Below are 14,399 nucleotides of genomic sequence, written 5' to 3'. Positions count from 1 at the left end.
CATTGATAAAGTTTCAAAAGGAGACACTTGTGTCACATACAACTAGTTTATGAAATCAAAGTACTCTATTATTAACATTTTAACTGATCACTGTATGTATTAGAAGAATAACTGGGAATTGCTACGAAAGTTCTAGAACAATGAACTCTAGCTTTCCCCTTTACCTCAGTCTTCCCTTAATTGAGAAGCTGCCTCCTCAGATAAACAATCTCTCTGGAGAGGTTTGTGAAAATGTAGCAAATGTTTATTCTCACTCCTCTTATCTTGCACACTGCCTCATGCAGGGCTTTTCTGTCTCCTCCTGGTAAACAGCACAAAGACAGGGCAAAAACTTGTAGAGACTTAAGACACTGTCTCCAACCCCATCAGCAGACAAAGTCTATTTTCTGAGCAGGATGTTAATATTTAAGGAAGTTATTTCTGTCTCTAAATTATGACTAAACTATAACTTTAGAAGATGTGACTTTCAGAGAAGTTTTGAGTAATTCCTGCTGAAACTTTGCCATTTCTGAAAATACTTAATCTCTTCAAAGCACAAACAAAATAGCTGTTGAACAGGACACCCTGAGAGAAATTAAAATAACAGTGGGAAGATGCCCTCCTAGGCATGCAGGGCCCTTAAACCCAGTGGGAAAGAATGGGGGCACAGCCCAGTGAGAAGGCCTCACCAGCCGCACTGGCCCAAGGCCCCCTGGCTGGTGCTCACTGCACTGTGTGGGCAGTGGGTTGGGGGTGGGGGGGGGGCGCCCTGAGAAGGGCTCTCACTCTGGCTACACAAGCCATCCACCCCCAAGCAGGAAGTGGTAGCGACCAGTTAGGAAAGGTTTAACATAGTTCATTTCCAAAGAAGACACAGTACTCATTTCTGGAACCAGCAGGTGTGTTGGAAGTCTCCAGGCAGTGGTAGGTAGGACAGGCAGCTGAAGCCTGAACCCCAGGTTCCAAATACTGTACCTGGGGGTACTACTGTTCCAAATACAGTGTTAACTGCCATCTTTGATTCTTGGCACCAAATATGGGGGATATGAACTACCTTGTATGGTTAGGTTTTAAAGCAGTTTATTTTGCAAAGAAGTTCAGATGTACAGAAGAACTTGTAAGAATAGTACAGACATCCCCTCTACACGCTTTATCTACCATCCTCTAATGTTAACATCTTGGGCAACCCTGGGAAATTTCTCAAAAGTAAGAAATTTACACTAGTACAATAATATGAACTACAGAGTTTACTTCACCTTTTTTTTTTCACTAATACCTTTGTTTTGTACTGAGATCCAAGCTAGTACCCTAAATTACATTTAGTCATCAAAACGCCTTTCCTGATCTGCAACAGTGGCTCAGTCTGTCCTTGCTTCTCATGATAATGACATTCTCGAAGAATACTGGGGAGGCACTTTGTAGAATGTCCCTCAGCTCTGGCTTGTCTGGTGACGCCTCATGATTATACAGGAGTAAAGGGTTTTCATAAGCAAACCAACATACAGAGATAAGCTGCTGGTCCTCACCTCCTACTGGGGCTTCACCGTACCAATACAACTCATCCCTGGTTACCCTGGCCGTGGTCGTCTCACCACTGTAAGATCTGCACTTCTCACTGTTTATTGTTTCTTAGAAATGAAACACTACACAGCCAATCTCAGTGAAGAAAGGAACTCAGCTTTACCTTCTGGAGGAGGAAGTACTATAAACATTACCTAGACTTCCCCTGAAAGAAGCATGTCCCATTGCCTCTGTTTATTTTTTATTCAGCCACCTACTGGTGGTATGAACTCATGGGTATTTACTTTAGTCCTGGAGTAATAATCTAATGACACCATTATTTTAGTGTCACTAAGTCGTTTTGAACAATGGAAGAAAGATATCAAGAAAAAGTCTACACATGTCCTCAATTAAAAAAAAATAGTAATAATACATATCCTGAAGATTAGAGAAAATGGATAAACATAAAACTGAGGAAAGAAACAAAGATCTGCTAACATAATAGACTGATAGCAGCGATATTAGTCAGCATATTTTTACTTAAAATTAAAATATCAAGATATAATATAGACTCTACATGAGATTTTCAAAAATTATGTCAGTTTTAACAATGAATGAATCCCCATTATATTTATACTCATGTTTTTAAGTTGCTTACCAGAAAGTTCAGGATAAACATGATAAGGTATGATAAGATAATTATGAAATATTTTATACTTTAAAGAATTCAAGTAAACAGACACTTGGCCATACCCATGTAAAATTTGAAAGTATGCTGGAAGGTGCAAGACCTATTAGCAGCAGAGTTTATTTCCTCGGGTACTGAGATTGAACCCAAGGCCTCAGACGTTAGGCAAGCATTCTACCACTGAGCTGCTCATAACCAGGAGCACATACTTCACAGGTAGACCAGCTGGCTTCATATTACAACTGCAACAACTGACTTAAATGTCATATGAATCATTTAAACTCTGTATGGTTCTGCCTATTCATCAACAAAGCAAGAGTAGCAATAGTACTGGACCTGTCCTTCAGGTTGGTGATTAAAGGAAATGTAACGTGTAATGCCAAATATAGGACCATGCCTGAGAATGGCAGGGGCTCAGAACAACATGGCTATCATTTCATGACAAGAACAAAGATGCAAACCTAAGGCACAGCTTGGACATAGGATACCTGGTGATAAGCTTCGACTAAGTTGAGAACCACATACTACTCAACACCTGGTGCTCAGGGTGCTGGGATTGGTAGATGCTGAGGACCTTTAGGAGGTGGGGTCTCATGGCCTGAGGTCTTGGGGTCTCTCTCCTCTTCCTAGCTCATGAGGCGAGTATTCTGTTCCACCACATACTTCCTCCATAATGTGCTGCCCTCACAAGACACCCAAAGCAATGGGGCCACGTGATCTTGACTGGACCTCCTGAACTGTGAACCCACATAAATCTTCACTCTCTGTAAATTAACTGCCTCTCATATTTCACTTTAATAACATGAAATTAACATGAACAACTGAAAACCATGCCTACCCTCAAATTGCAGAAACAATCAACTGGACTGCATTTCTGCAAAGACAGCTAAAAACACAGTGGTAACAGAAACACATGCAAAACAGAACCAGGCCTGTGCAAGGCTGGGCCAGCAAGAATGAGAAGATGTGGCACTCCATGCTCAATCAACCCATCTGACTGATACTTCTCCAGTTCATGACAGGACATGAACCGGCTGCATCTACTTCCTGATTCAAAGTAGGTAAGTCACAGAATGTAGTCAATGCTATATCTCCTGCTCTGTCTAAGAAAAGGGGGTACAGCATATTTATTTCCCTCTGCACTATATGTAAATTTGGAAGACAGACAATAAAGACTCTTGCTTTATTTTAGATTTAAATTCCCAGAGTGGCTTGTGAACTCTAAAAACATCACATTGAGGCTCCAATAAAATTTCCTCAATAGCACTTTCAGATTTTATAACTTTAAACACAATCTGTAATATTTAGACACACAAAGACAAATTATATTCCTAAACAGGGAACAGAAGTAGATGAGACTCAGTTATTAACAACACAGACTAAGTGAGCCTGGCACTAGAAGCTGGCTTATTGTAGATGATTATAACCACCACTCAGTTAAAGTCCAAAATGCACTGCATTCCATTTAAAGCCTTTTAATATGTAAAAGAAAGGGCAAAGTTTATAGTTTTAGAGACCTTGAACAATGCACACAAATGTCACAGCAGAGTGGTGTAAGATCTAGGTCTCAGCTGGGTCTCCCTTGAAGCTAATGCTGCAGAAAATTAAACACAGCTATAGGTCTGTCGCAGAGGGAACGCGTGCTTTTAAAGAACTATCTCAACTCAGCCTTTGGGGATTTGGATGATTACTATAATGCTGGCAGCTGTGCTTAGCTCGCAAATAACCAAAAGATACAGAATTTTTTTTTCTTCACAGCAACTGGTCAAGGGCCCCAGTTTAAAGATAAAATATTTTCAAATTTACCAATACTATGATGGGCCTTATATATTAGAAAGAATAAATTAAAAGCAAAGACCAGGATGACAAAGAATTGTTAAAGAGTAAGAAAGTAGACAGCTAGGTAAGTGCAGAATACCACTTCATCTTGAGCAAATATGTAAATAAGCCAGCTACTTAGGAACAGCAAGAAGTTGGACCCAATATCTAGTATTCATCTATTGTGTGTATCTTAACTGCAGACGTTTTCCCACTCATAGTAGTACAGAGCAGGCGCTTCCTGCAGACATCCTGTGTGTGAATTAGCATGGGGGACCTCACGTGGGGTATGGAAATTGGGCACCTCAGCCCAATGTACCCAGGCATACTGTTTTTTTTTTCCCAGAACCAGGGATTGAACTCAGGCCTTTGCACTTGCCAGGGAAGCGCTTATTCTACTGAGCTTCCTCCTCAGCCTCAGCCAAGCACACTTAGCACTACAGCCGGGGTGCTTAGAGCTAAGCATTTAGAACACTTAGAACTAAGAGGGGCAGAAGAGCAGAAGGAAATACTGTCTCACAGCTTCTACCTAAAAGCTGTGTTCCACATCCAGTCTTACATTGAGGGGGACTATCCAATATTTTAATGAATCCTACAAACACCTTTTTTTTAACTCAATAAATTAAATTGTCATTTGACAATGACAAATTTGCACAAACCCTAAAGAGAAGTAAAATGTTATAAAACTAAGTACAATAAATGTTCCAGGTTCTATTCTGCTATGAGGCCTGGGGAGATAGCTCGGCAGTCTAAGTGCCCACCTGGTAAGCACAAGGACCTGGTTTCCATCCCTAGTACCACGTGCCATGCCAGTCCCGGAACGCTGGGCATGTACTACCAACCACCAAATCCAGCCATGGTGGTGCATACTTGTAATTCCAGTGCTGGGGAGGCTGAGGCAGGAAGAGCACTGTGAGTTCGAGCTGCATAGTAAGACCCTGTATTTACTAAATAAATAAATAAATATTCTGCTATGATTTAAAAAAATAGGAAAAAAAAAAGACAACATTGCACAATAACCATTATACTTGTATTTGAGATCTCTTAGTAATTACACATACTTTCTCATTTCAAGTAGACCTGAAGTACTCACAGAAATAACTGAGACCACAGAGATAACTAAGAACTGAGATCTTTGGGCAGCTGGGTGCAGGGACACATGCCTGTAGTCCAGCATTCTGGACAGCTGAGGCAGGATAGAAGCAAGTTCAAGCCCAGCCTGGGCAACTCAATAACTTAATGAGACCCTGTCTCAAAATTTAAAAAAAAAAATGGGCTGGGGGTGGTATGGCTAAATATGAGGGACCTGGATTTAATCCCCAGGACTGAAAAAAAGGAGAAAAAAAAAATTCAGAGGTTATTCTACACTTTCCAATAACTAGTAAATAACTACCAATGATTTTTAAAACATTCACCTCCTTGATCAAATAAATCTACTCCAAGTAACTAGTCTAAGATAATAATCAAAGGTGGTAACATAAATTGACATATAAGTATATTCTCTGAAGGATGCTTCCAAAGGTTACTCATAAGAACAAGCAAAATTGGCCAAAATATGAATGTCAAACAACACAATACCCACAAAATACAGTTAATAAATACCAAGTATATAAAAAAAAAATTCAGTACAGGACAGAAAAGCAACCCCAGCTATCAATATTTATGAGATGTAAGAAAACTTTGTCAAAGCACCAGAAAAATTAGGAAAATTCGCTAGACCTTAAACAATACTGCTTGACAATTACCCGCTGGGAATGTGGGCAGCCAACGCCGGCATGCTCCAGGCAAGTCCCAAGACTCAGACCCTAACTGCCAGGAAAACTCCTCTGTGGGACTTAATATGATTACCTGCTTCCCTTTACCTTTCATAACTTGGTAAATGATAAAGGAAAAGTAGCAGGAGGAGAAAATCTGGGACACCTTAAGATATGCTGCAAGGAATGTTTATAAAAATATTCTAGGCTGGAGGGACAGTTCAAGAAGCGGGACACGCCTCACATGTACCAACTTCTGTTTTCAGTGGACAAAGCTGCAAAAACACATAACAATGAAAAAAACTGGGGCTGGGGAAATGGCTCAGTGGAATAAGCGCTTGCCTGGCAAGCACAGGGGCTGAGTTCAGTCCCAGGTTCTGCCAAAAAAACAATGAAAAAACCAACAAGGACACTAGAGTTTTGCAAAACGGAAGAAAACCAGGAGAGGAAGGGAGGGGAAGAAAGGAGGGAAAGGACTGCAGGAGTGTTAGGTACATCCACCAACTCCCACCAAGAAACGAATCATGGTGTGCTGCAACAGGTACCAAGAAAAAAGAAAGACTAGGGGTAAGGGCCCCCATTTATTTATTATGGGAAAAAAGTGCCACAACAGCAACATAATTAAAAAGCATCTTTTCCAAGAATGTGCATGTACTGGAGGGAATGAAGAGACACCACACACGTCAAGCAACTCAATCTAATAAACCCAGGCAGTAAGAATCATCCCAAGGTCTCCAAGGTCTTCCTTTTGTTTTTCTTACATTTTTTTTTTCTTTTTTGAGACAGTTTCACTAAGCACTTCATGCTGGCCTTAAACTCACTTTGTAGCTCAGACTCAAACTCATAGCGATCTTCCTGCCTCAGCCCCTCAAGTTTTTGGATTATGGATGTATAGTGCTATACCCAGTTTACAAGGTCTTTATTTAAAAAGAAAAAAAACAAAAACCTAATGATGCCAACACAACGTGTTTTTCTCATCACTTTCCCTAATCAGGTAAAATTTTTGGAAAATTGGGAGCAGTTATTATGCTAAATCTACCTATGTTTAATTTTTTTAAGGGGAAAGTATATGTACCTCAACAAAGCAACACCTGGCAATATTCAGGTAGACAGGGCAAAGTCTCGGGGGACAGTCACACAATGAAAACAATGTTGGGCCATAGCCCTCAGGTGTCACTGTGGGCCTTCTCAGTTGAATGCCTCATCACATGTTTTCAAAGGAAGGAAGCAAAGGCTCCACATGGTCCCTGGCCTGCTAAGGTTCAGCGACACTGACCTAACAGGGATGAACCAAGAGCACCACAGCTATCTCTACACTCAGAAGGACTGATATTTTCCCCCAAATGAGATACTAACAACCTGTGAAATTTCAAATGAAAACCAGCTTCTAGCTTCTAGATACCTTCCACACAAGGAGTAAGCAAGATGTTCCCTAAAACAGTTGAAAGGCATCTGGCCATAAGACACTGGAAACAAGAAAGAGGGAAGGCCCCAGAGAACTCCGAAAAGGGCAAAACACTTGCCCTCTATGTCTGGCCTCTGCAGAAAAGCAGGAAGCATTCTGAGAAATCAGAAGTCCACAGAACGCTTGCCCACTCCAGCCTCCCCGCTGGCTTAGCACCAAAGTCTGTCTAGCACCCTTCCCCTCTCTGGAAAGGCAGTGTTGGCCCACCCGGGACAACCACTCCAGTCATTGTGCTTAGCTGTGACAGGCAGAGCTGGACATTGTAGTGTTCAGACAAGCAGGCTGGACTGTCCACGCCACTATGCAGACAGTCACTCCAGAGCGCCTACTCCACCGCGGAAGACCAATGACTCTCAAGACAAAAAGAGCATTTACAGCAATCTCTTCATTCAGAACACTTAAACAAATTGGTAAGAACTAATAACTTCTTAAACTGATCAGCAAGGCCAAGTTTTCCGGAACTCAACAAAAGAAAAGCATTTCATGGTTTGTTCCTACTCAGCAAGTATGTCTTCCTCTAACCTCCTTTCTGAATAGTGAAAAGAGGTGAAGACCCTTCGTAACTAAAAACAAGGTAGTACTGAGTCATGTAGGTATGTGTATATAAGGATGCATAAACATATGTATATAATTCAATATGTATACATACAGCCCTCACCCTAAAATGTGAATAGCATAAAATGTAAATGTCAGTAAATCAGTATTTGAAAACTTAAGCAAAAGGAAACTCAAGACTACAAGTTGCCTTTTACCTGCGCTGGATGCAAATATGATTTTATGTAGATCAAAGTCTTTCCTGTGGGAAAGTGTGACTACTTGCTTACGTGAAATACCACTTCATTTAGGAAGAAATCTTGCTGAATATGAAGCAATTTCTGAGCCAAATATTATATTCAAGGATGTCTCACAACATTGATATTTATAGTGCAGATGAACAGAAATAGTATAAATGTCTAACAACAGGAGAATGATAAATCAATAAGAGTACACCTTACAATGAAACAGTTTACATTTAAAGAAATATTTTCTAATTAAGTTCACAATGAATAATTCCTTTGATTTGAAAAAAACGTAAAAAACAATTAGGATGCAAATACGTAGACGTAGCCTGATTCCAATGGTGTGTGTATCTGTCTGCGAACACTTTAGTACTAGCTGTTTCTGGGTTTTGGAGTGATGGGTGATTTTTATCCTATTCTTCTCTAGTTTCCCAAATGTTTCCCAGTGGCAGACACAGGCAATTTAAAGTTAGTCCACTAAGGTGAGCACCAGCAGCTGGCCACAAGCACTCTGCCTCCCAGCATACCTCCCTCTGCTGCAGAGACTGCTAGCCAGTGCTGGGTCTCTGGACCCCAGGAGGCCAGGAGGCTGGGAGGCCGGGAGGCCAGGAGGCCAGGAGGCCAGGAGGCCAGGAGGCCATGGCTGGGATCCAGGCTGGAACCTGCATCTCAAACTCAGGGACGGGCCTCAGCACCCTGTCCTGGGGCAGACCAGATGTGCATAATGTCTAAAATTCTTCAGCTCTCCGGGGCCCACCAGAGACCATAAGTTCTTCCAATTATTTGTGAGAAATGGATTAAAATATTAAGCTGTTTTATGTTAACATAAGTCTATCTGCTACAAAATGGAAGTGATTCACATACCCAAGATGCTAAAAGAGTTCAAAGTCAACCCTAACTACACTGGTGCCTTCTGACTTGGAATCCTCCAGCTCAGTTAAACGCTATTAAAATGTAACATTTTAAAGCTGCAAATTTAACTTGTTTAGAATTTTGTGAACAACCAAAACTGATTCCATCTGAACAAAAACTAAAGGTCACAAGGACTAGTCATAAATGAATCTCCTTTGGGTGGCCTGCTGCATGAGTCTTCGAAAGTTCCAAACTGATCTTAATGGGAGAAAAATCCATCAGGATTCCTTACACAATCACAAAATACCTCTGGATACTAAGACTACTAACACTTCAGTCTCTTAATTCAAAAGAAAAGAAAAAAAAAAAACCTCAGAAACTTAAAAATGTAGTCCATTTATGCCAGCAAATTCTTCTCAGTTTAAACTCTATTCTGCACTCTTTTTTTTTTGCTCGAACTAATACAAAGCAGAGTTTGTTGAAATGCAAGATGAAAGTAAAAGAAATTTTACAGGCATTTTTGTACAGATGAAATGGATAAGCCAGGCAAATCTCAATATACATCCATGTTGGTATTAATGTGATTAGTATTATTTCCACATTTCTCTTTACATACCAGGCTAAATTGCTGGCTATGTTGAAAAATGTTGTCACCTTATTTAATGGATATTTACGAGCATCTGTTCAACAGATTCAGCAGCGAAAATGACAAACGCTGCTTAAAAGCTAGAGCTATGATGAGTGGGCTGGTGGGGGCTGTAATGGAACAGATGACAAAGGGCATTCAAATGAGCTTTTAAAGCCAGCTCTTGGGAGGCTGAGGCACGAGGACTGCAGTGAGTTCAAGGCCAACCTAGGTTACATAGTGAGCTGAAAGCCAGCCTGTAAAATACGGATGGATGGGTGCATGGATGGATGGATGGATGGATGGATGGATGGATGGATGGATGGATGGATGGATGGATCTCAAGATCCTGGCCTCAAAAAACAAACAGGAAAAAGCAAAATTAAAAAACAAGAGGGAAAAAAAGACAGGCAACATGAGATTCATTTATTTGCACTAAATAAATTGGGCTTAGAAAGCCCACTGCATGGGGATGGACAGCACACTTCCACTTTTCCACTTTGAGGGAGGCTGAAGGGATCAATGGCCAGGTGAGCTACACGAATAAAAGCCCATGGCGGCCACTTCTATCCTTACAGCCCACAATGCTCTGCATTTTTAATCTACCTCATGAGCTGGTATACTTAAATTTGGTGTGATAAAAACATTCAGGGAGTGTTTAAATTTAAAAATCATATTATGTACAAGACACACTGTCACCACTAATCCCCCACTACAACTTCCCCTCACTTGGAGCACACATATGTCATTGTCCCTGCCACTGTCTAAAGCAGTCCTGGCAGTTCTCTCTTGTTTCTCTACCAGAGAGGATCAAAGCTATGGCAAACGCTGCTGCCTGGTGCCCTCCACCAGAAAGGCGGTTCGTAAAACAGGACATTGTGTTCTCAGTCCCTGCACTCACCAGATCTGAAACCCTGTGATTTTTGGCCCCCTTCCAAAGTCATGACCGTCAAAAGTAAATGTTTGTAATGAATTAGAACATCAAGGCAGCGGGGCAGTGTAACTGAAGACCGCCACGAAAGTCAATGTCACACCAGAAAGTGGCAAAAAAGGTGTACGATGTGTTCAAATTGAAAGGGACTATTCTGAATGGGGTTTATGCCAATGTGTCTTTTACTGTAACAATGTTTAAATATTATATGCTAGGGTTTTTTCTTAATCAAACCCTTTACATATGTAAAACTTCCCTGTAAGGGGACACAAATAGCAAATCAAGGTGCCTGTGAAGAGAAACAGTGGTGACAAGGAGAGAGGAGTACATTTCATGTTGGAAGTTTCCCTTCTTTAATCACAAGAATATATTATCAACTTAAACTATTGTTTCAGTTACTCTTCTCTCATTGCTGGGACACAGACTCAACACCCAAAATGAAAGAAGGAAAGATTTGTTTAATTTAGCTTACAGTTACTGGAGATTTCTGTCCATATTTGGCTGGCTCCACAGCAGAGCAGCACAGGGCAGAGAGCAAACTTTCATGGTGGAGGCAAAGAGCAAGAGCAAAGGGAGGAGGGCTGGTGAGATGGCTCAGTGGTCTGGGGCACCTACTTAGAACAAGCTAAGCTACACAGGGACCGCAGTTCAATCCCCCAGCACCACATGCCAGCCAGCCCCGCCCCCTGGTGGGCTGAGCTGGCCACACACTAAATAAATAAATAAATAAATAAATAAATAAATATTAAAAAAGAGCAAAGGGAGGAGCAGCAACAGCCCAAGCTTCTGGGCCCTCCTTACACTGTAATGCCAATTACCTGCCCCAGGGCAAGGGCAGCATCCACACCTGCAATAATCAATCACAAACTCCAGAAGCCTACCCATAACTGCATGAGGCTTTGGGGGGACAACTAGACACAAACTATAACAACTATGTACCCATAAATAAGCATTTCTCATATCTTTTTTTAATCATTCATTCATTCATTCATTCATTCAGAACAAGGTATTGCCACACAGCTCAGACTCATAATGATCCTCCGGTCTCAGCCTCCCCAGAGCTTGGATTACAGGTATGCATCACCACACCTGGTTTCAGTGGCCAGCTGGGCACAGGGCTAACACAGCAAGGATAGAACCTGGCACCTGGGTCCTTGCGCTTGCCAGGCAGGTGCATAGACCACCGAGCTATCTCCCCAGCCTCACGTTGGCCATATCTAACACTCATTTATTTTATCAGCAAACTCAGGCTGGATGGAAAAGAGGTCGTCATCTGAACTTTGATGGCAGAGTCAACGATGCCCATGAAAGGGTACCATGCAGGTGCCAGAGGACACAGGCTCTACCCAACAGGGCCTGGCACCTCAGTGCCCATTCCTTGGGCCCAGGGCATAGGAGGTAGTTACCTTCCTGTCGCAGGTTTGGGGACTCCCAGCAGCATTCTGCTTGAGGAAGCCAGCTGTTGTGGACCAGCGAGTGGGGTTTTTCCTGGACGGCTCCTCAGAGAAGTCATTGTCACTGACAGATGTTGGAAGGCCAACTAATGCTGGGTCACTGCTCCGGCGGACATGAAGAGGCATGTCTAGAAACACAAAATGACAGGGTTTCACACTTACACACTGTCTGAAAAGGACATGTCAAGAAAGATGTAATGAAGACCTAAGATTAAAGATTAGAATAACACTGTTCGGCAAGGGACCGTGAGTCAGTATGCTACATACAGATTACTCCAGTTCCTTTACTGCTGTCGCTCTATTTTGACTTCTTTTGAGACAGGGTCTCACTCTGTAGTTCAGGAGGGCCTTAAACTATCTAGCCCAGGTGGGCCTCTAACTCTTGGCAACCCTCCTACCTCGGCCTCGGAACGCTGGGCTTCTCAGGCATGTGACACCACGCCCAGCCTCCTCGGGTCCTTTAAACACTTATGGTGAAGGGTACAGGGTAGGCTTGGGAGGAGACCACACTGTACTGGAGCATCGCCTCCTATGAGCTCCGGTACTAAGCAGGTGTCCAGCTGTCTTCTTGGTTCCCACTGGAGTGACAATAAAACCTCTTTCATGAAAGTGCCCAAGCACTACATGAGTTAACAGCGCTTGGTGCTCATGGTTCATATTCAATAAAGACATCACAACCACATTATTGTTCTTACTACCTCAAATTTCCGAATAAACTTCATATTATAAAAAAGGAAAAAAATCTAAGCAACTAAACAAATTTCCTGTCACTTTTAGTTCTATATCTACTGAAGTAAAATAAAAATACAAAATCTAGACAATGTTTGGCTATACTATTAATGAATTTTTTGAATTAAATGTGGTTTTGTTCAATGAGGTTTTACCAGAAACTGTAAAACATAAGCATAGTTTATATCTGTATAAGATAACTTCGTAAGTAGTATTCTGGTACACAAATTTTTCCATATACATTCATGCACAGTTACGTGGAAGAATATTCCAGCAACTTCATTCACATAGAACAGGCTGCTTACAAGTGCTTTATCAAATTCAGTCACATTCAGGTGAGCACTTGTATCAGGAGTGCTGAGAACAACTTGGCAGACAGGATCACCATCGTAGCACAGAAGAGACAAACCAGGAGACAGAGAGATAGGAACAAGGTACAGGCTGAGATCGGTAGAATCAGAACCTCAAGCTGCGCTCACCAAATGAAACCACTCAAAAGCATGATGAACATAAGACAGAGATTTGTGTTTGCAATCTGTTTTCAAAACCTAAAATATAGGCTGGGGAAACAGCTTGGCAGTCTGAGCACCTGCCTGGCAAGCGCAAGGACCCAGACTCGATCCCCAGTAACACAAGCCGTGCCAGCCCCACACCGTGCCAGCCACTGAAAGTAGGCATGGTGGTACACACCTTCAATCCCAGCACTGAGGAGCTGAGACAGGAGGATCACTACGAGTCCAGGCTGCACTGTGAGACTCTGTACCAGAGAAGTAATTATTTTTTAAAAATTTAAAAACTGAGCTGGGGAGATGGTTCACTGGAATAGGCACTTTCCTGGCAAGTGCAAGGGCCTGAGTTCAATCCCCAGTTCCACAAAACTAAATTAATTAATTAAAAATTAAAAACTAAAATACAAGTTAAACATCCGTTTTAAATACTCTAACAAAAATTTTAATTATGAAGTGGTAAACTCATTCTATGAGAAACATGAGGCAACACGGTGACCCAAAGGTCACTGAGGATGCAAAAGGCTGTTTGAAGGTCATATTGAAACCTGTCGAACCCCAATCATCTCCAGACTCAAAATGGTCAGAAAAAACAGGTGTGTGTGAACCACAGTCCTCCTGCACTGAGCCGTTACTCGTACCTCACTGCACTTGCTAACAGTGACACAGTCCACACCCCACTAGCAGAGGGAGATGTCCAGAGCCTGACATAATACCATTGGCAGTTATATTAACTTTCTGGGAGCCACATATACATGAAAATTATAAGGGATGATTTCTGGTTTTTAGGTATACGTAAATACCTATGAGAGTCATCACTGCTTATAATTTGTGCCAAAAAGTAAATAAAACACATCAGTAAGAACTATATAGTCACTCTCAGAGTAAGTTTACAATAATATGAATTTTAAAAATCTGTAAATTCATACTGCAATGACATTTTAAGGAAAGTTCTCTATTAAAATTATTCTCAGAATCATCAAATGAAAAACATAAGCAGAAAAGTAACCAAATTAGGGAGTGAGAGACCCTAAAATGCGGAGGACAATCAGGATAATGCAACTTAGAGCTGGGTGTATTCTTTTCTACTTATAGAGGTGTCAAGTACTCAGTTATTAAGCAACTCTATATACCAATCTCCAACTCACCCTCCTCATTCCTCCTCCATACGATTAAGTCTAAAAGAAGGCTGGGGAGCGGGGAGATAGCTCAGCAGCTTAAGTGCCATCCTGGACAGCACATGGTCCTGAGTTCCATGCCTGGTACCAGAAAAGAGGGAAGGAGGAGAGAGGGAGGGAGGGAGGGAGGGAGGGAGGGAG

The 14,399-nt window shown here is 41.8% G+C and overlaps 1 protein-coding gene across 15 annotated transcripts in view; it reads right to left on the bottom strand.

Moving 5' to 3' along the window:
* Pard3 (par-3 family cell polarity regulator) overlaps window positions 1-14,399 on the bottom strand; it is a 543,836-nt gene that overhangs the window by 346,318 nt on the left and 183,119 nt on the right. For all 15 annotated transcript variants that reach the window (XM_023701951.1, XM_023701947.1, XM_023701952.1 and 12 more), the window contains one exon: window positions 11,798-11,973. In XM_023701951.1, coding sequence (XP_023557719.1) covers window positions 11,798-11,971 — 174 coding nt within the window. In that variant the 5' untranslated portion in view covers window positions 11,972-11,973. The remainder of the gene's footprint in view (window positions 1-11,797; window positions 11,974-14,399) is intronic.

Source organism: Octodon degus, unplaced genomic scaffold (genome assembly GCF_000260255.1).
Source record: "Octodon degus isolate 3935 unplaced genomic scaffold, OctDeg1.0 scaffold00144, whole genome shotgun sequence".
NCBI lineage: Eukaryota > Metazoa > Chordata > Mammalia > Rodentia > Octodontidae > Octodon > Octodon degus.
The sequence above is the reverse complement of the archived record's forward strand: the minus strand, read 5'-3'. Positions and strand labels throughout refer to the sequence as shown.